This window comes from Sus scrofa, chromosome 13 (assembly GCF_000003025.6).
Source record: "Sus scrofa isolate TJ Tabasco breed Duroc chromosome 13, Sscrofa11.1, whole genome shotgun sequence".
Classification (NCBI taxonomy): domain Eukaryota; kingdom Metazoa; phylum Chordata; class Mammalia; order Artiodactyla; family Suidae; genus Sus; species Sus scrofa.
The window spans coordinates 38,613,816-38,639,680 of record NC_010455.5 but is presented as its reverse complement, the minus strand read 5'-3'; the positions used below and the strand labels follow the sequence as shown (position 1 = coordinate 38,639,680).

The 25,865-nt window shown below is 42.5% G+C and overlaps 1 protein-coding gene across 5 annotated transcripts in view; it reads left to right on the top strand.

The window, feature by feature from the left end:
• Positions 1-25,865, top strand: part of ARHGEF3 (Rho guanine nucleotide exchange factor 3) — a 342,982-nt gene that overhangs the window by 285,919 nt on the left and 31,198 nt on the right. For all 5 annotated transcript variants that reach the window (XM_021068992.1, XM_021068994.1, XM_021068993.1 and 2 more), the window contains one exon: positions 11,457-11,564. In XM_021068992.1, coding sequence (XP_020924651.1) covers positions 11,457-11,564 — 108 coding nt within the window. The remainder of the gene's footprint in view (positions 1-11,456; positions 11,565-25,865) is intronic.

Genomic DNA, 25,865 nt, shown 5'->3' with positions numbered 1-25,865 from the left:
ATCCCTATAGCAGAGAAGAACAGGCTACTTTTCCAATGTGAGGGGCAAACATTCAATGATAATGAGAGGAATAAAGGTAATAATTTGCTCGAGGTCTTCCCTCAGAAACAAAAACTGTATGCCAGGAACGTTTGCCCTCTCAGAATTTGTAGTAAAATTAATTGCTCCTCCAGAGTATACTCGATGGAATCTATCTAGCTTGCCTCCCACTCACTTTTCTTTCATTTTGCCATCCAGTTTATACAAACATTAGAGAGCTATAGGATTTTGCCAGCATGTGTTTTGGACTTGAAGGAAGCAGCAGAGGCCTGGAGGAAGTGAAGCCAGGATGACCATAGAAATTGGCATAAAGTGTGGTTTCTTTCTCTTCTCATTTTTGATTTGCATTGATGGAAACTGTATTTGGGGCCAGAACTGAGCATACTTTCAGAGGCTCATGCCAGTGTTGTCTGAGCGCAGTCAGATGCCCCGCCCAATGCTTCCACCTTAACCAAGGCTCCCCTAAAAGCTACTACCTGACAGGCTGACCTTGGCCAGAGGGCATAGGTGCTGCCTGGGCTTTTGATGCTAACTGACTGAAGCAAAGACAGACTGGATATACAGAGAATAATCTCCCCAAACTTCATGTGTTCAGTTTTACCACCCCAAGAGTCAATGGTTTAATTTGTGGGTTTACCCAGACCATCTTTTGATGTCTCTGCCATCTGCTTTTTAGCATTTCCATTAGGAGAGGCTGGAGAAATTGTCGGATCTTCAACACAGCAATCCAGCAGTCTTTCTGCAGCGTGGGTGTAAGATTGAACTAACTCAGAGTGTTGTGGATTTTATTATTCCAGGCTCCCCTTAATCCAGAGTAGCAAAAATACAAAGAAAACAAAGCCCCCAAAAGCTTTTTTTTTTTTTTTTTTTGCCTTTTAAAGAAGAAAATTGGGATGTTTTCCTTATGGCATCTGATACAGAAAGAGTTCAAAAGGAAGTCTAATTTTCCTTGGATGCACAGTGCAAGGCAACAAACTTGCAGCTGGAGAAAAGAAATGCCAGGGTGTGGCCTTGGCCTTTGAGATTAGCCTGGAGGGAAGGTATCAGGGATTCCTCTGGAGCTGTTCCTGGTGTTTTGTCAAAGTCCACAAAGCCTGTGGTCCCTTGGTTGAAATCACTGATAAGCATCTCTAGGGGAAAATTACAGTTCTGCATTTTAAGACCTTTTGCTCACCTTGTGGGTTAGAAAGGAATAATTCTGAAACACATTTGGCCTAATCAATGAAGCCAGGTTTCCGTTGGAATTTGGGCCTCATTATTTGTCTTTTAAGTTCTGGTAACAAATGACACCAAGTCCATTAGCTCTGTGCCAGGGAAAAGAAAACAACCCAAAAAAAAAATTTTTTTTTTCAATGGAAATTTTGGAGTTAGAAACCATTATTTCATTATTATCCTTTTCTTTTTCCAAAATAAGATGAAAAGTCACTTTCAGGATCCAGAGACACTCCCCTTCTTGTTCCTCCAGCCCAACACCTCTTGCTCACACAGCTCTATGATGATCTTCGGTCTTCGAGTTGCTACTTCTGTGTCCTGCATGCCCCTGTGGTCCTCTGTCCCCTGCCTACTCACCACCTCACCCACCCTACTCGTTGCCCACTTCAGGCAAGGCTGACTCTTGAGTTGCTCTGCCTGGATCGACCTTTTGGTGCTCCCTGTTCAGCCAGGAGTCATTCCCCCAAAGGTGACACCTGTACACTTCAGCGAAGCCCACTTTGCCCATGCTGGGTAAACACTTGCAGAATTGAATTTCAAAGGATACACATGGTCACAAAGTATCTCTTCCATTTTGTGTTTTAATTACAAAGAGAGTAGTAGTAACTTTACAATGGAGACATCCAGCAGATACCTCCTGTAGGGCTACTGTAAGTACCACAAGCAGGGAGGATTAGAACAAGGGAAATTATTTCTTACTCTTCTGTAGACTAGAAATCAAAAATCGAGGTGTCTGTAGGGCCATGCTCCCTCCGAAACCTGTAGGAGATTTTTTGCTTGCCTCTTTCTAGTTTCTGGTGTCTGCTGTCAATCTTTGGTGTTCTTTGGTTTGTTAATGCCTCACTCTAATCTCTGCTTCCATCATCACATGGTGTTGTCCCTGTATGTCTCTAAATTTCCCTTTTAATAAGGACACCAGTGATTGGATTTAGGGTCCACTCCAGTCTGTTATGATCTTATTCTAGCTTGATTACATCTGTCAAGATCCAATCTCCAGATAAGCTCACTTTCACAGGTTTAGGGGTAGAACTTCAATATATCTTTTTGTGGGGGATAGACATCAACTCATTGTACCACCTTAGCCAATTGGTCAAGGTTAACCTCACCAGTAATAAGATACTGTGACATCATGTACCCTCGATATGGTGTACCAAGAAAGGCACATCACTTCTGTTGTATTATAGCCAAAAATGCATAATCTGAATCTAATCATGAGAAAACATCAAACATCTAAATTGAGAGATAACTGAGCAGTATTCTTCAAAAGTGTCAATGTCACCGAAGACTGAGAAACTGGCACAGATTGGAGGAAATAGCAATATGACAATAAAATACAATGTGGGGGCAGTTTCCATTGTTTGAGGTTGTGGGTTTGATCCCTGGCCTCACTCAGCAGATTAAGGATCCAGTGTTGCCATGAGCTGTGGTGTAGGTCACAGATGTGGCTCAGATCTGGTGTTGCTGTGGTGTAAACTGGCGGCTGTAGCTTCGATTATACCCCTAGCCTGGGAACCTCCATATGCCGCAGGTGTGGCTCTAAAAAGCAAAAAATAAACAAACAAGTGATGTGGAGGAGTTCCCATCATGGCTCAGCAGTAACAAACCCAACTAGTGTCCACAAGGGTGCGGGTTTGATCCCTGGCCTCGCTCGGTGGGTTAAGGATCTGGCGTTGCTGTGGCTGTAGTGTAGGCCAGCAGCTGGAGTTCTAATCTGACCCCCCTGCCTGGAAACTTCCAAATGCTACAGCTGTGGCCCTTAAAAAAAAAAAAAAAAAAAAAAACACAATAATACATTGTGGGTTTCTAGATTAGAACCTGAAAGAGAAAATGGAATGTTAGTGGGAAAATTGGTGAAATCCCAATAACTTTTTAAGAGTTTAATTTGTAATGTTGTAGAAATGTTAATATCTTAGTTTTGATAAGGGGCCCATGGTTATGTAAGATGTTAACATTAGGGCTAGTATGGCAGAAAGTGCATGGGAACAGAGTACTACTTTTACAATTCTTCTGTAAATTAAAATTATTTCAAAAACAATCTTTTTATGGAAGAGAATGCATACATTGAATGATTAGATAAATTCACCTGTTCTTAGAAGCTAAGAGGAAGAGAAATGATTTTAGTAAAAACATACCAGTCTGTGAGTCCTACCTTAGGTGCCATTAATTGATAGCTTGCTTTTTACAAAGCCTGTGCTATGCACTCATCCTCATTACTTGTTGAGCAGAATAGTTATCTGTTGGGCGGAACAGTGTGGCAGAGGCTTCTGGTCCATATATGGTCCACATCTTTCCTCTGTCACCTGAGATATGTGACCTGTGTAAGTACTTATGCGCATTGAACCTCAGCTTACTCATCTGTAAATAGATGTAATATTAGGATGTTCTGCAGATGCCATGAGCAAATCCACATAAAGCTCTTAGCCCAGTGCCTGACACAGATTTTAAATTGCCAATAAATGTTAGTGCTCACTCACAGAATTCTCACTACTGCGTTATGAGGATTATTTCCCCATTTCTCAGTTGAAGAAACTGGTAACTTGCCCAATATCACCCACCTAGTAAGTATGAGAGCCAGACTAAGATACATAGACAGATATTATATTTACATATATATATATATGATATGTATATATGTAGTATGTATTTTAGATAGATAGATAGATAGATATAAAATTCTCAAGCATTTAGTTAGATAAACAGTAACTGGGAAGGAGAGTCTGCAGGAATTCTCTGAGGGGCAAGATTTAAAGTAAGCTGTCAGATCCCTGCAAAGGAGAAGAGTATCGCCTTTGAAAGGAGTTGGGGGGAGGAGTAACCTGAAAGGGTAGGAAGGCCTTGGCAGTTGGAGGTGTCAAAGGAAGTGAGAACACAAGAATATTTGTGGAGACTTAGAAGTTTTGAAGGGTGAGAATCTTGGACACAAGCTGTGAAACAGTAAGAACTGCCCTTTGGCCCAAAGGAAGCGGGTGGTTGAGACAAATGCAGAGTAATGAGCAGGAGTGAGGCTCTGGCAAGGAGAGGGAGTTCTCAGCGTACTTAGTAGAAGATGGTGCTCTTGTAAGAATGGAAAGAAAAGCTTGGATTTGGGAGGCAGTCGTGGAGAAAGCAAAGCACGCTCACAATTCAAAATGAATACAGTGGAAGTAAAGTCTCTTCTCCGTGGGCAGTGTGACCTTGAATGACTCCTATTTTCTCTCATCACATTGTTTTATGTTGTTGAGTTCAGCTATCAGGATCCTGTTGATGGATTTCATTTTAATGAAAGCAAATGAAAAATCAGTCAGTAGAATAAAACAGATTTCAGGAAGTCTGATAGCCAGGTTGGTGCCTCTCCATGGGGTGTCCTGTCTTTAAGTATTTCAGGGTAGCTCTCTCAGCTTTCAATTTCCCAGCCACACGAACCTTTCCCTCTTCTGGCCTATGTCAGTTGAGAATTATTGAAATTCACTAGTGGGATTTTTTCTCATTTTACTAGGTTTTTTCTAAATGTGTTCAATTCTAGATGACATCTGCCCCTTCACTATCCTTTCTCACCAGGCCCTCTCTAACAACTGAAGTAGAAATCTCAGATGGCACCTGTCTGCCCCAGTTCAGCCTTCGCTAGTATAGTTGCAAAACTGTTTTCTGTCCATCGAAATAAATCTTATTAGGTAGCATTTTTTTTTTTTTAGGACTGCCTGCACCCACGACATATGGAAGTTCCCAGGCTAGGGAACAGGAGCTGCCCTTTGGCCCCAAAAAAGCAGGTCCCAAGTCAAATAGGAGCTTCAGCTGCCAGCCTACGCCACCGCCACAGCAAAGCGAGATCCAAATCGCATCTGCAACCTACACCACAGCTCATGGTAACTTTAGATCCTTAACCCACTGATCGAGGCCAGGGATTGAACCTGCGTCCTCATGGATACTAGTGGGGTTTGTTACCACTGAGCCACGACAGGAACACCTATTAGGGAGCATTTTGACCATTACCATAGGCAGGACTGCACACTGCATCCCCTGGGAGAGTTTGACAATTACCAGCATATGATCAGTGCCATTCCCTACACATTCCCTTCCCCCAGCCCTGTATGACTTTGAAGCAGATCCCAAGCATCATATCATTTTTATGTCTTTTATTCATATGTATTAATGGTCTTAGGACGTTTATGTTATGCCAGGATGATTTGTTTTGTGGGGAGGGTTGTTTTCTGGGTTCGTTTTTGGTTTTGTTTTTGTTTTGCTTTTTATGGCTGCACCCTTGGCATATGAAGTTCTGAGGCTAGGGGTGGAATTGGAGCTGCAGCTGCTGACCTATGCCACAACCACAGCAACACGGAATCCTGGCCACACCTGAGATCTATACCACAGCTCACAGCAATGCTGGATCCTTAACCCACTGAGCAAGGCCAGGGCTCAAACCTGCATCCTCTTGGATTTTAGTCAGATTCTCAACCCACTGAGCCACAATAGAAGCTCTATGTCAGGATAATTTGTTCAGAAAGTTAAGATAGTAAAATGTGGTAGGATAGGGTTCACTCACATAAAAGGCAAGTCAAACACATCCCCTGCTCCCCAGGGGAGGACCCCACATATGCAGCTTCAGGGAGAAGGTACAAATCTCACCTGTGCTCTCTGGTGGAGCCTGACAACTAAGTGTGCCTGTGGGAGCCTGCCATCCCTGGGAGTGTCATCTTTAGGTATGTCACAGTAGAAAGCTGAAGCTGAGGACTACTGACCCAGGCCATGACCCCTATGAAGCCAGCAGTGATATAGAGCAGTAGTACGACATCTATGGCCCCTGTGCCAAATACAGCCCACTTCCAACAGCCCTCAAACTATTTCAGTGGCATGAAATAGTGTTGCCCTCCCCATCTTAAAATTAGATTTCTACCCCTTATTTTTTGACTCAGTAGTTCTTGGAAGTGAAACTCAGGATCTAAACATTTCAAATGTTACTAGTATAGTCAAGGTGCTGTCAGACACAGTACTTTAGAAATTAATTTTCTAGAATCTGCTACAGTGTCCCCTTCTGCGAAAAATACTCAACTGAAAATTGGATACTCTCCTGAAAAATTCATGTTCCTTTTTTTGATGAAGAGAGAAAGAAAAAAAAAAAAAGCCCTCAAGCCTTTAAGAATGATTCCTATATTTTTTAAGGGTTGAAAAAAGCAAAAGAGTAATATTTTGTGACATCTGAAAATTATATGAAATTTGAATTTTAGTGTCTATGAGCAAAGGTTTAATGGAACATAGCCACATTTCTTTATTTACCTACTGTTTATGACTGATGGCAGAGATGAATAGTCATGACAAAGGCTGGACAGCCCACAAAGCTTAAAATGTTTAACCATCTGGCCCCTTATATAAAGAGTTAGCCGAGCTCTGGAGTAGGGTACGGACTCTGGAGCCAGCCTGTTTAGGTTTAAATCCTGGCCACCTTTTTTTAGTTTTCCCTGTCTTAAAATGAGAATCACAATAGTGGCTACCTTACAGGGATGTTAAGGGTAATAAATTAGTAAATATCTGTAAAACAGAGAGAAATATGAGCTTATCATTATTTAATAATGCTAGAGCATCTCCATCACTCTGAGATTATAACTTCCTCTGTAACATGAAGATGATGAAAGCCTCCTAGGTTACTGGGTGAATGAGATATAACCCCTGGACACACCCCCTGTCACACAGATAAAGCCCTGCATAAAGCTTCCTGGTATTTCTAAACATTTGAAAGACTTTTTTTTTTTTTTTTTTTTTTTTTTTTTTTTTTTTTTTAAGATTCCATCAACTCATGGGCAAAAGCATTTGCTAGTACAGTTGAGTCTCACCTCTCCCTTGCTCCTTGCCAGGTGTAGAGCATCCAAGAGCAGTGCTGCTCTGCACAGAGCAATAAGTCTTGTGCTCCTGGCTGCATTTCTGGCCCCTCCTTAGCTGTGTTTGTGACTCAGTAAAGACAGAGGCTCAGGGCAGCTACAGACATGATGTGGAAGACCCTTCCACTGCTCCCCCAACCCAACTCTGGTTGCAAAAAATGAATTGCAAGAAGAATGAGTGAAGGGTTCCTGTGTGCTGTGTCTATTAGAATGGAACAACTTTTAAGGAATAAAAAATTGTGCCAGATCATATTGGTATGATAGGCATTTTCTTACATTGCATATAATGTGCTTTGGTTTTTACCTCTTGGTGAAAAGAATGAGGAAAAAATAAACACTGTATCCTCTACGGAAAGAATATTAAAATTTGTTTAATTAAATCTCTCATTAAAAGTAAAGTTTCAGAGTTCCTGTCGTGGCGCAGTGGTTAACGAATCCGACTAGGAACCATGAGGTTGCGGGTTCGGTCCCTGGCCTTGCTCAGTGGGTTAATGATCCAGCGTTGCCGTGAGCTGTGGTGTAGGTTGCAGACGCAGCTCGGATCCCGAGTTGCTATGGCTCCGGCGTAGGCTGGCAGCTACAGCTCCGATTAGACCCCTAGCCTGGGAACCTCCATATGCCGCGGGAGCGGCCCAAGAAATAGCAAAAAGACAAAAAAAAAAAAAAATAATAAATAAATAAATAAATAAAAGTAAAGTTTCATGGAGTGCTTTATTCCCCTTTGTTTGTAACTTAAGCACAAGAGCTATCTGAATGATGGAGTTCCCATCATGGTGCAGTGGAAACAATCCAACTAGGAACTGTGAGGTTGCAGGTTTGATCCCTGGCCTCAATCAGTGGGTTGAGGATCCGGCGTTGCCATGAGCTGTGGTGTAGTTGGCAGACGTGGCTTGGATCTGGCTGCTGTGCCCCTGGCATAGGTCCACAGCTACAGCTGCAATTAGACCCCTAGCCTGGAAACCTCCATATGCCATGGGTGTGGCCCATAAAGACCCCCCCCAAAAAAAGATATCTGAATGAATTCCTCTATGGAAAAAGGGGATCTCTATGCCTTTCTTCATCCTCTCCTTCCCATCTTCCCACCTCTTTTTCTATCCTTCATTTTTCCCCTTTCTTGACTTCTAAAAAGATGAAGAGAAAATATTTGATACAAGTCATTACTCAGTCATGATAAAAATTCACAGCAAACTTTGTGTAGAAGGGAACTTTCTCCACTTGATAAAGGTTGTCTCTTCCATGCTAATGATGAAACCTTCATTAACCCCTTTAGAACTAGAAATTAGACTAGGCAACCCAATGTCTCAGCTTATAATCAGCAATAGACAGGTAGTCCTAGACAGTGCAATAAGACAAGAAAAACAAACAAATTTATAAGATCTGGAAAAGATGCAACAAAACTGTTACTCAGTAAATATTGCCCACATGGAATACTCAATGCATTTTTCATTTTTCTTTTCTTTTTTAACGTCTTTAGTGAGATGACCTCCTGCAATATCTTAAAATTTCATGGTGAGGGTGGTGTTTTCTCATTTTTCTTTTCTTTCTTACTAAAGAGGTTAACTCTTTAGTGAGATGCCCATGCTGTTTTAAATTTCCATGGTGAGTGTGGTATCTGCACTTGAAACGGGACACCTTGTTCCTGGGTTTATCAGTGACCTTGCCCTGCTTAGTCTGGCAGCTGAGTTGTTGGACTAGGAAACTTCTGCAGGTTGTAGTCTGTCCTCTCTCTGTAAAGCCTGAAAGCATCCCTGGTATTGCATTTGCTAGTTCTTAGTAGAGCTATTTAACTAGAATCTGGAAACAGTTTCCCTGAGGGCTCTTTTTAGACAGCAGTAAAATGTAGCTGGAGACATACTGAGTAAATGGAAAAGAAAAATCAAATTAGGCTAAGAATTTTTTTAATCTCCTCTTCTCACTGAAGCCCTCAAGGGGAACACCATAAGTCATACTTTGCTCATGTGGATCAGGCATAAAGCTTCCTCCATAGATTCAGCAACTTGCAAGTGTTCTGGTTTGAAATTGCACCTGCTCACTTTGCTGGATCAAGCACTAAATCACACAGCAATGGTTTCTGTTGCAATTGTTCGTTACTTGGGAATGTCAAATTGCCAGAGAGCAGCCCAGTGTTTACTTCCAAATGGGCAAAGCCTTGGGAAAGGAGTTTTAATTATAATCACACATAGCAGTACTGCACACAACCTGCAGAGGGGCTGACATTTGCAATGTGCATACATCTTGTAGCGATGCAGAAAAACACCCATCTGATTGGGTCATGTAAAATGGGCAGCAAAATCAGCAGAACCTTAGAAAAGATGACACAGCAAGTGGAACAGAGCCCAATCTTCTCTCATCCTGCCAAATGTGCAAGACTCCCTGTCCCTTTTTAAAGCAAGAGAACCCAGTTGGCATTTGCCCTTCAACCTCCCCAGTTTGATACAGAATCTGTGACCCAGCAGCTTTAGCTGTTTTAAAAAACCAGAGACCCAAGAGTCACTGGGCTCTGAGGTTCATGCATGATTGTCTGAGACCAAGTCCTGCTCCCCTAGGAAATCCCCCATCTTCTCACTTGCTGCAATGCAGTTTGTGCCACCCAAGGTAGTATATCACAGCTCTGGCATTTCCAGCTAAAGCAGGAGCCATTTAGAGAAAATTAGGAAATGCTCAAGAGGCTGTGTGTGTGTGTGTGTGTGTGTGTTCAGTATGCCTGCTGGTGGTGCAGCTCTGACGTAAAAAATATTTTAAAAATCCTTCTCTGGGCACAGATATTCAGGAGCCAGGCACTGGAGAGGGAGCATCCTTGAAGGGCACTGTTACCTGGAAGCAGAAGGGCTATTGGATCTTTCTCTTTAGCATTTAAATAATTGTAATGTGATGTCTCTCATGTTGAGAGATTCCTCCTTTGAATTTTGGAACTAAGCCTTCCCAGTGTTCGGAGAGTTTCTTGCTGTCTGCTCAGTTCAGCATGCTAAGAGGCTGGAGAGGTACCCGGCAGCCCAGATTCATTGTCCGTCTTGGAAAAGTATTTGCTTCAAGAAATCATGAAGTCACTCCTGGCCACATTATGGAATTGTTTTGTGCTTTTTAAAAAGTCTTTTAATTTTTCTATTTGAATGCCAGAAAGGTTGAATCTTTTTCAGAGAAGGCTTCTGATTTCTGAAGCTGGCAAGGACATAAAATGACATGAGTGTTTCTCAGCAGAATTCCAAATTCAGGCAAGATTTTTCCAAGCACCTACTATGTTCAGAATACCCTGCAGAGATATTCTGGAGAATCGGAAATTCTGGCTTAACTCTTGAAACTTTGAAAACAATGGCTGAAAAAGAAAGATGAGCATCTTGAGGCTCCCTTTGGAAATGACTGAGTTTCGCCACAACTGTTGGCAAGTTTGGCTTTTCTCTCAAAATTTGGTGTCTTCATGTGCTGTCCAGCGTCTACTGCAGGTCAGATGGAGCTTAGGAAGATAAGGGTAACTGTTCTCTTTGTCTTTGTAAAGTGTTTTGTCTATCATCTCACTCTTTTCCACAGCCTGTTGTTTGTACTTACGTAATTCTTATCTGCAAAGTCATTGGTATGGGTAAGTTTCCCTCACCCATCTGCTTAGATTGGGGTAACTTGCAGATTTGCAGGTATTTTATGTGGAGGTGATTTTCAAAACTTGTGACTGTGTATAGTATAAAAACTGGCTCGTGGCAGGGTTTTCTCTCTGTACATTTTCTTTTTCTGTCTAGTTCTTTATAGGTATTAATATGTGCATTTCAAATATACTGTAGATACAAAGATGCTTTCTTAAAAGCCTAGTAATAGAAGAACTTCTGTAAAAATATGTATATTTTTTAATTTGGTGAACCAGGAAAAGAAAGATTCTCTGTGCTTTAGAAAAACCATTGCATATTAGAAATTTGGAGAGTGGCTCAAGGCAAGGTAGAGAAAAGGTTTTTAAAAAGAGGAAACCAGAAGCATCAAAGGACAACCACCTGACAAGGTCATTGGGTGGGAAAGCTGAGGCAGCTTTTCTCTACAGGAGAGGCTGGGGAGAATGATTCTGCTAACTGGAAGCCTCTGATTTAAAAGCTGGCAGATATATTTAAGGTGAAGGGAAAGGAGAAATCCCTGCCCATTTCCTGCCCCCTCAGAGGCTGCGGCTGTTGACACCCCCCTGCCATTGCTCCTTCCCTGGGTCCTAAGCCAGGTCACCTCCACACAGTGGAGTGGGATGGGGCACTGGTTACCTTCCACAGATCAGTATGCAGCCAGCAGTTCTCAGAGTGGGACATGATTGTATGGTGGAGTTATCTTGTCTTTGCAATTGACCTTGACGTTTTCCTTTTTTTTTTTTTTTTTTTTTTAACCCTACAGGAACCCAGTAATAAACGAGTCAAACCCCTTTCCAGAGTCACATCGCTAGCAAACCTCATTCCGCCCGTAAAGGCCACGCCGTTAAAGCGCTTCAGCCAAACTCTGCAGGTAAGAAGGCCACGGTGGACTCATGTTTGCAGAAAACCTTGTTATGTGGGAGGAGACATCGGTGCCCTAACCAACCCTCCCCTGGCTTATTTCAATAGAAGAGAGAGCAGGTAAGGGGACTAAAAGGAGGAAAGAGATGTTTTCAAGTTGAAAACGCATCAGGCAGAGTCCTTCAAGGAGTAATAAGGAGTCGTCTCTGTTGGGTCTTTCCTCAGAGTTGTATTTCAGAGTCCTATGCTCCATCCAAATGCACTCTTGTAGGTTTTGTCCTAAAATATCGATGGGCCTCCCAAGGAAACCAGCACATGACGTAAGCTAGAGGGCAGAAGAGCCTGATGGCTTAGACCAGGGTCTGCAAACTACAGCATGTGGGAAAAAATTCAGCCCACTCTGATTTCTTATGGCCCGGGAGCTAAGAATGGTTTTTATTTTTAAAAAATGGAACAAAGGAGGAATGATAGATATTGCATGACCCATGAAGATTATATAAAATTCAAATTTCAGTGTCTGTAACTAAAGTTTTGCTGAAACAGGGCATGCCCAAATGTTGATGTGTTTTCTGTGGTTGGCATTGCACTACAAAGGCAGTCAAGTAATTGTGACAGAGACCATATTGCCCACAATACCAAACAAATTTACTGTTTGGCTCTTTACAGAAAATGTTTGTTGACCCCTGACTGAGAACAAGTGCCCTGGAATAGAAGTATCTCACTTCTGTCCTTGGCTCTGTCACTCAGACTTTGTCCCCTTGGGCAGGTAACTTAACATCTCTAGGTCTTGCTTTTATTCTTTGTGGGTGAATTGGGGGATAATTCCAATAGCTCCTTTATAGAATCATTGCAAAGATTTACAGGATAGTACATTTAAAGGACTTAACATAGTGCGCTGGCCCATACTTAGTCACCACTAACTTCCTAACTAGTTAGCTAAGGTGTAAATATTAGCTACTATAATAATTCTTTGGTTGACAGGTGGTTGTAATTCTTGTTCATAAACTCCTGATAAAGTTTCTTTTAAAGTGAAAATTGAGGAGTTCCCATCATGACTCAGTGGTTAACTAATCCGACTAAGAACCATGAGGTTGTGGGTTCGATCCCTGGCCTTGCTCAGTGGGTTAAGGAGCTGATGTTGCCATGAGCTGTGGCGTAGGTCGCAGACTCGGCTCGCATCTGGTGTTGCTGTGGCTCTGGCGTAGGCCGGCAGCAACAGCTCCGATTTGACCCCTTGCCTGGGAACCTCCATGTGCTGTGGGTGCGGCCCTAGAAAGGACAAAAGACAAAAATAAATAAATAAATAAAGTGGAAATTGAGCTTTGTCCAAGGCCTCAAGCCCAATGTGAAATTCATAAAAATCCTTTCATGGACTGAAGCCCATGAAAGTCATGCCATGAAAAGACTCACCTTATTCAGCTGAGAAGTAGTCTTGAGTCTGCCAGTTTCTTAGTTTCCTGAATACTTTTGCTTAGCAGTATTTTGATCTGATTTTCTGAGTCATTAAGAAAACTATGGACCGGAACCTAAGGCATGTCCCATGCTATGAAATGCTGTTATTTGACAACAGTTTGAAGTCTCCCTCACCCGCGCCTGTCTTTGCTTCTCTACCATTCAGCCAATGTGCCATGACTCTGCACAGACCAAGCTGTTCTCACCACCTTCCTACAGGTGCTGTCCCTCTCCAGTGCTAATCCTCAGCCCTGCCCATTCCTCTGTTAACTCTGCTAGTATTTCTCCCGAAATGAATACCTCATCATCTAATTAGCTAATTAGGTTTGGCTCTGTGCTGGAACCTCTGGGCTGCTTCTTATCCCCTTACCCCCTTTGTGGGGGAAAGGAGGAGAAAAAAAAAAAAATAAGGTCATCTGGGGGAGCCAGATGAAGGGCTTTGAAGCTAGTAAAGAAAAATGTGTTTACCTTCTCTCCCCAGTGACCAGTCCTTCAGCCCTCTGGCCAAGTTCATCACAGGCTTCCCCTGGAAGATTCGTCATTGCCCTAGCCCTGCACATCTGGTCTTTCACTGAGTTCTGCTTTTCGAAGATTCTTTAGCCTGTCTACTGCCATTTTACCCTTTCCTTTCCATCCCAGTGGCTATGGCTTAAGTTCACTGTAGTTATTTCCTCCCTTGGTCACCACCTCCATGGCGATCTCTTTCCAATGTCTCTCCAAGCTCAGTCCCCGCTCTGCCCCAGGAAGGGCTCACTCATTCCACAAGTATTAAGTAGGCCCTCATCATCCACCTGGCTCTACTTCCTGCCCTCATGTTGCTTCCATCCTAGATAGAGTTGCCCTCTGGCAACTTCATGGCCACATCTGGCCCTCACTTGTGTTTTCTTTGGCCGCACATTGTTTTGAGCTAACATTTAGAAATCAAAACAGTCCCTGTAAGAATCTGGACTTCTGACTTCTTTTGAGGAATTGGAAGGCGTAGCAGTTCCTACATGACGCATGAGCTGTAGCTGAGTAGCCAGGCAACTTCCATCTACACATGTCCCCACTTCTCCCAGTTGTCCTCTCAACACCTGGCCCCTTCACTCACTGTCACCGCCTTCCTGACCTGTAGATTCCGTGTTTGCGCTCATGGGTCACAGGAGAGCACCATCTACCCCTCCTCACGCCAGCCCTACCCTGACTGCATATTTCTTTAAGGTTCTCCATTGTCATACCTATAAAAATATTTCCTTTGCCTTCCCAGGCAACCTTTATTTCGTTTCTCCTATTTCTGCCCTATACAGTTCGCACACAGGGAACACACTGCAGGAAATATTTGATCACCTTGCAAACTTGCATTGACCTAGAGAACTGGGATAGAAAGAAATCAAGCCATGTCTGAAATCCAGCAGACTGAGACCAAGCAAAGATGAGAAAGCCAGACCCGAGGGGGAGATCTGACATGTGGAAAATGGTTTCTAAAACCTCAAAAGATTTTTTTTTTGGCAAAATAATTTTTTATTTACTTGTAAAAAATATCACAATAAATAGCTCACTCCAGGTTCTGTTTATTGGACAGAAACAACCTGGCAGAAACAGAATGGTTCTTCTTAATGGTTATGCACATGACCACAGACAGAACTTGAACATGTGCTTATGTTGTGAATGGGGGTCAGCAAATGGAAATACGCCCCTGGGTTGTATGCAGAGTTAGGCAGCCAGGTTTGCAGGATGATCTGCAAACCACAGAGAATACCATTCTTGCCCCCATGTATCTCCCTGTGAGTCACCTTGGCATAGCCAACGCAAGTTCTGCAGAATTATTTCCAGCCTTAGCATCCCAATAATTGCCTCATGACTTTTTGCTTCCTTTCCCAGCTAGAACAGGATAGATGTTACTATAGCCTAAGGAGCAGGGAGGACTGGGGCCAGGGGAGATCCCAAAGGGGTACTCAGTGGGCCAACTTCACATCTTTTCCCATCTTGCCTAGGGTGACCTTAGTGCCCATTCTTAAAGGGGAGAAACAGAAAACAAGGAGTGCAGGGCTGTCCCAAAACTCTTGGCAGTCATTCATTCCTTATCCAGATGTGTATATAATTTTTTTTCTACTTCCCAAAACAACTCATTGCTGTAAGTGAGCCACTTGCTTCTCCGTCACAGTGTCCTTTGTCCCAGGCTCCTGGCACATACATGTCCCTTTGATAGCCAGTTAGGTCTCTCAGGTTGAGTTCCTTTTATCATAGGAAGAGAGATGACTTAGACCCAAACACTATACTTTAATCAATAGTAGAACACTTAGCAGCCCTTCCTCTGGCTTCCTGAGAGGCCAGGGTTAGCCTAGGAGGATATCGGCAGGGCTCGGGGCTGGCAGCCACTTCCAGAAAGGTTAAGAGCCCAGTCACAAATGGGAGTGGTCCTTGCAGCGACAGTTCAGCAAGACACTGCAGGAGTTGTTCTCTGCCAGCTTCCCACATGGTCCCCTGTTGACTGGGGACTCAGACCCCAGCACAAAGGCAGCATTTGTGGAAACTGGAGGGGGAGAGACGCCTGCATGGCTCTCCATCCGCTTCTAACTGGGGAGGTTAGCACTGCTGGTAGACTGTAGCACAGATGTCTAAATCCCTCTGGGCCTATAAATCCCCTCACTGGCCTGCCCACCTCTGGAAGGGGCCAGCATGCACTCCCCACTCCCAAGTGGAGTGAGGAAGGTGAGCTGCCCCCATCACAGCTGTGTGCGGTAGGTGAACTCATTTGGGCTGTGTCCAGGGCGTGCTATGGAGTGCTGTGTGTCTTACACTGGAACTGAGCCCTGCATTCTCTTTGAATGTGAGCTGCATTTCTTTTCCATTATAAAAGTGTATGTTCATTTTGGAAAAATACCGAAAAGAGGAAAGAGAAAGATTCCACTCCCAAACAACCTCTGTTAATGTTTTATAATTTCCTTCCAGTGTTATTCTCGGTCTGTCTACAAAACTTGCATACCCTGAGCCTAATTTGGGGTTACTTGCAGTCTGCCCAGCCTTATCTTTGTATGATCTGTTTACCTTTGATTTAAACCTCCCCCAGGGACTATGGATGATCCATTTCTCTTGCATCTCTATTGGTCTTGGCCTCACATGTTTCCAAGCTATGCCGTTAGGTGTGTAAAATTTCCTCTTTATCATTGTACTTTTCACTAAAATTAAATACCCCTGTTTATTTCTTTTAATGCTTTTTCTCTTGGGTTTCATTTGGGGTTTTTGTTTGGTTTGTTTGCTTTGTATTTTACCTGGTATATTTCAGTCTGTTTGTTTTTTTGCTTTTTAAGGCCACAGCCGTGGCACATGGAGGTTCCCTAGGGGTCGAATTGGAGCTATAGCTGCCGGCCTATACCACAGCAACGCAGGATCCAAGCCACATCTGCGACCTACACCATAGCTCATGGCAACACGGGATCCTTAACCCACTGAGCAAGGTCAGGGATTGAACCCACGTCCTCATGGATCCTAGCTGGGTTCATTAACCACTGAGCCATGAAGTGAACTCATACTTGGTATATTTTGATCATCTCTTAATTTTCACTCTCTCTCATTAAGCTGGATGAGTGTTTTATTATGGCTTAAGGGAAGTGTTATATCACAGTTATCCTTGGAAAATAGGATCTTAATGGACTGAGTATATATTATTCCAACATGATATGATTTATAAAACTGGTCTGCTACTAATGGATATTAAGGCTGTAAATATTTTTATATTATTAAATAGCTCTGTGTTGAATGTTTTCTGATGACATTTGTCCTTTCTTTTAAAGTACCTTCTATCGTGCTTTCTTTCCTCATTATGTTTTAAAAATTCGAAAAATATATAAACACAGAATAAGAAGTAGTCTTTTATCTTGTAATCTTGTAGTTCTTGTGATCTTATAATCCCATCTCCCCATTACCAAAAAAACCTCTATTAACACTTTTGTATATACTCAGGCAATCTTTTTTTTACTGTATACCTACATGCATATAAAAACAAAATCATAATCATACTATTTTTTAACTTGCCTTTGAACAATACAAAGTAACCATACAGTATGAGAACACATTTTCATGTCATTAAATATTTTTCAAGATCCAAATTCTTAGTGGGTTCATATAGTGTTTTGTCAAAAAGATGTTTATTTAATCACCCTTCTATTGCTGAGCATTTAAATTGTTTGTATTTTTCCACTATTATGGATAATTGCTTTAAACACCCTAATCACAAATCTTTATATGTGTCTTTATTTCTTCTTTCCTTAGAGTATTCCCAGAAGTGGAATTCTAGTCAAAGGGCGTAAACAGTAAAGGTGTCTAATATCGCTGGTGTTAGGCCTCTGTTCTTGATATGAATCTGTCTTGGACAAAATTGCTTCTCCGTGTTCTCACATCCTAATTCTAAACTCATGGTCATATTCCTCCCTCTCTTTGAGCAGGAGTGGAAGGATTTGTGTTGGGCCTAGAATAGCTCAGATAAGATGAAGATAAAGGGGAAAAGGGCATTTGGGGTTTGAGGAAGGAGTGTGGAAAGACTGATGCCATCCAGGTCTGAGAAGTAAGTAGGAAGAGTCCCCAAGCATATGGGCTTAATCTCCATGGGGTGGCAACCATGATTTTCTGCTCTAAGGACATCAAACATCACCCCTTTGTCCAAGGTCATATACTTTCTATAACTGATAAAAGTCTTTGGTCCTAATTTATTTGAGCTCAAGGGGTAGGAGTGTGGGGATGTGTTGGGGTGTGTGTTGGAGGAAGTAACCAGAAACCATACTGCCTGCTTGGAAGGTAAGGATGTAACTGAGGAGTGACCTGTATTCCACATCAAAAGGAACTCCTGACTTTCTGCTCTTCTTTACTATTCCTGGAATCATAGTTAGACCATTGTAATAGTGTGCTATTGTAATTTAAAGCTTGTCATTTTAAATGTAGTACTGACATCTTTCATTAGTTGAGTATTTACAAGGAGCCAAGTTCTATGCAAGGTTCTTTGTGTTCCTGGCCTCACTGACAACTCTGCAGAGTAGGATTCATCTGCACATTATAGGTTGAAAAATGTGCCTAGTGTCACACAGCCGGTCATGCTGGAACTAGGATTCTATAGAATTCACAGTGCCTCTCTGGTGGTAGGCTTTTGCAAAAAATCAGTTTGGTCATTACAAAGGCTGCAGTTTGCCAGGATCTAAAAATAATGGCCAGATTTCAGTCTGAAGCATCCCACCTCGATGCTGTTCTTTGCTCTTTGTTTGCCTGTGTGGTAGTGAGAGTCATCATTTCCATTTCAGCTTGTGGAATTTTTTTACCATGAACATTATCACGCAAAAGCTATTTTATGGTGCCCAGTGAGGATGGTTGGGTTGCTTCCCCAAGCCTCTGGAAGGCTTCCTAATTTTTGGCTGATACTAAGCAATACACTGACACTGTACAATATTGCCTCCATTCCTAAAACAAATATTTTCTTCATCTTGTCATTCATTTCTACTCCAGATTTCCCCCACAGCTATAGAAAACTTTGTCCTTGTACTAGTCCTTTCAGGTTTGACATTTATTGATTGTCAATTGATCAAGTGCCATTTTACCATATTTTTAATGCACGTTAATCTAAACCAATTCTATATGTGATTTTATGTTTATAGCACCATGTCTTTTTTTTTTTTTTTTTTCCCCTGTCTTCTTAGGGCCACACACACGGCATATGGAGGTTCCTAGGCTAGGGCTCTAATCAGAGCTAGCTAGGGAGTTCCCATTGTGGTGCAGCGGAAATGAATCCAACTAGGAACCATGAGGTTGCGGGTTCGATCCCTGGCCTCGCTCAGTGTTAAGGATCCGGCTTTGCCATGAGCTGCAGTGTAGGTCAAGACACAGCTCGGATCTGGCATTGCTGTGGCTTGTGGTGTAGGCTGGCGGCAACAGCTCCGATTAGACCCCTAGCCTGGGAACCTCCATATGCCTCGAGTGCCACCCTAAAAGGTGGGGGGGAAAAAAAGCTGTAGCTGCTGGCCTACACCTACGCCATGGCAAGCCAGATCTGAGCCACGTCTGCAACCTATACCCACACAGCTCATGGCAACACCAGATCCTTAACCCACTTAACCTACTGAGCAAGGCCAGGGATTGAACCTGTGTTCTCATGGATACTAATCAGATTCATTTCCACTGAACCGTGACGGGAGCTCCCTTTAGCACCACTTCTAACTCAGTGCTCATGGTTTTACACAGTTGTCTACTCATTTTGTTTTTTCTTTTTTAAAATCTTTATTATGGAAAAATCTATTAAATACGTAAATGTTGGGAGTTCCCGTCGTGGCGCAGTGGTTAACGAATCCAACAAGGAACCATGAGGTTGCGGGTTCGATCCCTGCCCTTGCTCAGTGGGTTAAAGGATCCAGCGTTGCCCTGAGCTGTGGTGTAGGTTGCAGACACGGCTCGGATCCCGTGTTGCTGTGGCTCTGGCATAGGCTGGTGGCTATAGTTCCGATTCGACCCCTAGCCTGGGAACCTTCATATGCCGCAGGAAGCAGCCCTAGAAAAGGCAAAAAGACAATAAATAAATAAATAAATAATTGCAAAGAAGTATGAAAATAAAAATCATTCATAGTCCCACCATTCAGGGGTAAACCCTATTATCATTTTGTATTTAAATAGGGACCTTTCTTCTCTTCCTTAACTCTGCATTTGAGACTTTCTTATTATCATTAAGCTTTTCTCAAAAAGAATGTTTTTCCCAGTTTTATTGAGGTATAATTATATACAGCAATGTATAAGTTTAAAGTACGCAGCATAATGACTTGATTTACAGGTGTCGTGAAATGGTTACCACAATGAGTTAACATTCATCATCGCATATAGCTACAAAAAGAAAAAAGTGTTTTCTGAAAAAGAATGCTTCACAGATTTCATGTCATCCTTCACAGGGCCATGCTCATCTCTGTATGGCTCCAATTTTAGTATGTGCTTCCAAAGTGAGCGCAAAAGAATGCTTTTAACTGTATAATATTCCACTTTATGGTTGCACTGTAATTTATTTATTTTTTTATTACTCAAATGAATTTATCACATGTATATGCACTATAATTTATTGAACTCATCCCTGTTGTTGGGCATTTAGGCTGTTTCTAGATCTTTTGCCTTTATAAACAACACTGCTACTCATAAATGAAGACATATATAAACAAGTACTGATGGTAGCAGTGTTGTCGATGGTATAACAACAATAAGAAGTTAACACCCATTTCCTACTGATCATGTCACTTGGCTAAGCCCTTGATATACTCTGTCTTGTCTAATCCTCACTACAACATTGTGACCTGCTTATTACTATGCCCCTTTTTGGGTAAAGAAAGTGAGACCCAAAGAGATTTCCAAGATCCCTCAGCCATTTAGGTGACTTGAAGCCATGGTTTTACCCCAAAGCCTGTGTTCTCAGCCCATGTTTTGGAGTTTTGGAGCTGAAAGACGGGACTCAGTTTTCTTCCACTTAGCTTGTGCCAGTCACTTAGTCTTCTGGCACTTGGATTTCTCATCTATTAAAAGGGGGCAAGAGGTCCTGTTGTGGCTTATCGGTAATGAATCCAACTAGTATCCATGAGCACACGGGTTTGACCCCTGGCCTTGCTCAGTGGGTTAAGGATCCAGCATTGCCGTGAGCTGTGGCATAGGTTGCAGACATAGCTCGGAGCTTGCATTGCTATGGCTGTGGCATAGGCCACCAGCTGCAGCTCCAATTTGACCCCTAGCCTAGGAACTTCTGTATGCTGTGGATGCAGCCCTAAAAAGACAAAAAGAAAAAAGGGGGGGAGAGCAAAACCTGAGAACTTGTCCAATGCCTCTGTCAGGATTAGAGAGAGGGTCAGGTGTGCTAAAGTGTTAGCTGGAAATTGTTATTTCTCAACTTAGGTTAATTTCTCTCATCAAGCTTTACAAGAGAGACTCCTCCAGGATGCTATTTGAGAACATTTCCCATCCCCCACCATAACCACTATATAGTCTGGTTTAACCCATTGTAGTAACAACACAGAAATGTGTTTTCCAGAGTTCCCGTCATGGCGCAGTGGTTAACGAATCCGATCCGACTAGGAACCATGAGGTTGCGGGTTCGGTCCCTGCCCTTGCTCAGTGGGTTAACGATCCGATCCGGCGTTGCTGTGAGCTGTGGTGTAGGTTGCAGACGCGGCTCGGATCCCGAGTTGCTGTGGCTCTGGCGTAGGCTGATGGCTACGGCTCCGATTAGATCCCTAGCCTGGGAATCTCCATATGCCGCGGGATTGGCCCAAGAAATAGCAAAAAAAGAAAAGAAAAAAAGAAAAGAAAAGAAATGTGTTTTCCTCTTAAAGTCCCACCCTAACCTCCAGTCCATTTAAAAATGAGCCATCTGCTACAAAGTAGCCATGGTAAGTGTAGAGAATTTCCCTGGCTTAAACTCTTTATTGGAGCATGTTATCTTTGGCTGTAGACCTTCTGTTTTGGGAAAAGGAGAAGGGAGTACCCCACTGAACAGGCAGCTTTAACAAACCAGATCTGTTCCATCATGCCTAACATGCTGGGTTTACATTTCCTGTGACATGTGTAAGGGGCCCCCTTTTCCTACCCACAGCATCTTTTCCACATACCCAGCTCAGGCATAAACACGAGCACCCATTTCCTAAATCTGCAATATCAATGTCTGCTATGGCCATTGTTATTTTAGCTGCCAGCAATTATGAGCTTTGCGTTTTTGACTCATTTGCTAGGTAGATTCCCTTGCGGAAATTATTGCTTGTCCTGGAACGTTTTCTATTCCAGGCCCAGAACCCCGCAACTTGGGGGCAACTATGTACAGGTTTCTATTTTGTATCCACTTCCTCCCAAGTAAGTGAGCCTCTCCTGGTCACCCTGGACCAGTGTTTCTCACCTCAGGAGACATTCATCAGTGTCTGGAGATGTGTTGGTTGTCACAGCTGTGACACAGCTGGGGTGGAGATACTACTGGCATTTAACAGCTTAGAGGTAAGGATGCTGTTAAACATCCTACCATGCACAGGACAGCCTCTCAGAACAAAAAATATTCTGGTCAAAAACATTAGTGGTAACAAGGCTGTGATTCGTAGCCTGAAACTCATCTGTTTGGGCACATGCATCCCACCACACTTTAAATCTTACTCTAGAGGAAGGAGGGTAGGATACTGCTTAAAACGTCCAAGGGGCAGGCGGAATTAAACTAAAATAGACCAGATGTGGATTGCCATCATCACCTGAGTTTAAATTCTGAAGCTGCAGTCATTAGCTGCATGACCTTCAGCAAACCTTCACCCTCTCTGAACTTCAAGTTTCCTCATCCCTAAAATAGGGATGGGAATCTTCACCTCTTGGGCTTAACAGGGTTCTACAGCTCCCCCTCACCGAGCCCAGCACCATAGCAATGCCATTCATTCAATAAGCAAAACTGTTGAGGCCCTACCATGTGCCAGTGCTGAGGAATCCATCAGTGAACAGAACAGATAGAGAGCCTCTCCTTCAAGGAACTTAGCTTCTATTGGGAAGAAATACACATGTCAAAAACAAACCAGTAAATATCATGTGGCGTGTGATAAAAAGAGAGACATATAAAGCAGGGGGATGGGCAGTGGTGGGAACACTGGAAGGGACACGGGAGTTCTCCTCTCTCTCAAGGCATCCATCCTCTTCTTTGGGTTTTTCCTCCCAGCAGTGGTCACCTTTTCTTCCCCCAGAACCAATCCTCTCATCTAATTGTGTCCAGTTATATTGATAATTGGTAGGGATGTAGGTAGGGTGTGTGGTCAGCACTGTGGTGAACGCCCACCCATAGCTTGGGCCTGATTGGCTGTGAGCTGTCCCCAGGGCCAGCTGCTGACCACACACCTGTCTGGTGTTTTTTTATGTCTTTGGGATTCTTTCTTTAGTATCATCCCCTTTTTTTAAGTGGGATTTTAAAAAGACAAAATGCTTCAGTCCAGCATAATTAAAGGTGTAAGGCTGAAGTTTGATTGAGCCACTCAGTCATTATTCTTAAAACTGAGCAAATGCATTCCCTCTTTTTAATGAGGCTTAAACTCCTAGAAGATTAGCTCTCATCTCCCCAGGATGCATGATTTGCATGTAGACAGCAAGTACAGCCCCCATGGTAGAGAGAGCTCAGGTTTTGGAGTCAAACAGAAGTGGTTGTGAATCCTGGCTGGGAAAATACCTGAGCCTCAGTTTACTGACCAGTAAAAGTGGAATGAACTGCCACCTTGCAGGGTGGTTGTGAGCATCAGAGAGAAAGCATCAGAAGTGCTAAACATGGGCAGGTACATAATGACCCCTCTGAGGTATGCACGGTGAACTTCATCCATGTCCCTTCCCACTTGGTACCTGAGCCCAGCAATCACTATGGAAACACAAAACCAGAAATTCTTAGTGATAGAGCTCACCTAATATAGCTCACCTCTCTTCCCCCCCACCCAAACTGTGACAGAAGAAAATCCACAACTCTGAGAAAATTTTCAATAAAGATATATTCAATCTTATGTTCAAAACATGAAACTGAGATTCAGATGTATTTTTTTTCCCTATCAGATTGAAAATAATATCCCATTAATGAGTGTAGGAAAAGGTATTATCACATACCTTTCTGGAGATTACAAACTTGAACAGACTATTTGAAGGTCAGTTTGGCAGTACATATCAAATGCTAAGAAGTTGAAACTTCTTAGACCAAGGGATTCTACCTAAGGAATCTGCCTTACAGAAATAACAGCACAAATACATAAAGGATGTTCACTGAGGCACTTTTTGTAATAGCTGGACATTGGAAATGATTTTAATGTCCATTACGTGGAGTCGATAAATCCATGTGGTCCATATGGGCAATGCAATGCTAACTCTGTAGCCATTAAAAAGAATGACTTAAGAGACACACTAGCAGAGCCTCTTGCCTGCCTGATTGCATCTCTCACAAGTGTCTTATCTTAATAAATCTATTTCTTTCCTATCAAAAGGGAAAAAAAAAAAAAAAAAAAAAAAAAGCATACCACCAGGAGTTCCCTCATGGCTCAGCAGGTTAAGGATCCCTAGTTGTCCCTACTGTGACTCAGGTCATTCCTGTGGTGTGGGTACAGTCCCTGGCCTGAAAACTTCCACAGCCAAATAATAATAAATTAAATTTCAAAAAGAATGAGGAACTTTCATGTGAAGGAAATGTTTTCAAACTTGAGGTGGCAGCTTGCACAGTACTATAAATGTACTAAAAGCCACTGGATTGTTCACTTAAAAAGTGGTTAATTTTATGTTATATGAATTTTACCTCCATAAATTATTTTTTTAAGAATGAATCTCATACACTAATATGGAGAGACATGTTGATTGAAAAGGGAATATATTCTGTTTTCTGTGAATGTTAGCAAATGCATAGAAGAGGTTTGGAAAGATCTCAAACTTTTAGTTACTTCTAGGAAGTGGATTTGGGAAAAGAAGGGGATTTGTACTCAGTTTTATATATTTTGGTATGAGAGTTTAAAGTTAGCATAAATTATTTTCAAACTGATGGTGGAGAAAGGGGAAGTTCAGAGTTGGTCAGGGACTGAAAATACAACAAAGCAGGCGATTAATTCTCTTAAGTGAAAGTGGAAAATGTCTTTCGTTTTGAATCGTCTTTTTTGTGTTTTCCTCTCTTTAATTCCCACCCTGGTTGGCATCAGAACCACAAACTGAGATGAGTGAGTTACATGATGACTCACTTTGCTTGTCTTGACCTTTCCGTGCCTGTGGCTAATTGACTTTGAGTGCCTTGGGGGAGCCGGGGGCAGGGGAGGTGGGGGGAATGTTCTGCAAGTGTTAGTCACTCTGGTCAGTGTTTATAAGGGCCTGTTTTCAGGAGATCACAAGGATTTGCCAGATACCATTGGTGAACTGTATTTGGAGCAAGTACTTTCTTGACTAGCACAGGGCTGGTCCAGTGATCTTGAGCTCATTAATGAGCTCAGGAGCTCACAGATGCCTGTGCCAGCCTAAGGAATCATGTTGCTACTTGCAAACAGAGCTAATTTCCTGCTTCCAGAAGGCTGTGGTAATACCCTGAAGCCTGTTGGCATTTATTTTTATTTTTATTTTTTATGTTTTTTGTTTATTTTTCTTGAATTAAAAGTTTTGTAAACTAGGGTAATAATTACCTATAACGCCATCAGGCAAAACAGTAGAATTTTGTGGCTTTATGTTAAATTTTATCATTGAATCTCAAATTATTTGGAAGCTACCTAGGTAGCTTCACCTCAGTGATGACAGCTCATATGTCACATGCAAATTCAGTTCTTGCCCTCAAGAAGTTTATAGTTCAGAGCAGGTGACCAATAAGTATAATAATATGTGATTGTCATTATATCAGCGATATATCCTAATTGTTCTGGTAAAGGATGAGAGAACATTGGTAATGGCTTCCTAGAGGAGGTGTTTGGGTTACATCCCACAGACAGTTGGAGTTAGATAGCTGGGCAATAAAAGAAAAGCATTCCAGGAAAAGAAGACTGTTTGAAGGATGCACAGTGAATAGCAAAGCATGGTACACTTAAGGAATGGCATGTAGCCTAGTAGACTGGAGAATAGGAGGCTCATGTATGAGTGGCAGGAGGTGATCCTAGATATATAGATGGTGGTCAGATTACAAGAGGTCTTATGTGCCAAACTAAGGAGTGGGAACTTGACATTGAAGGCCATAGACATGTGGCCACACCCATGGCAGGGAACACTTGCTAAGTGTTTTGAGCACACCAATATCTCATTGCTTTGGCAGTTTCCAATAAGTGTGTTGAAATCTTGGATGAAGGCTAAAGATGATGCCCTCCCTCGGTTTTCTTCTTGATCATTTGTGTTTGTCAAGATAAAGCACTATGGTAGCATGTTT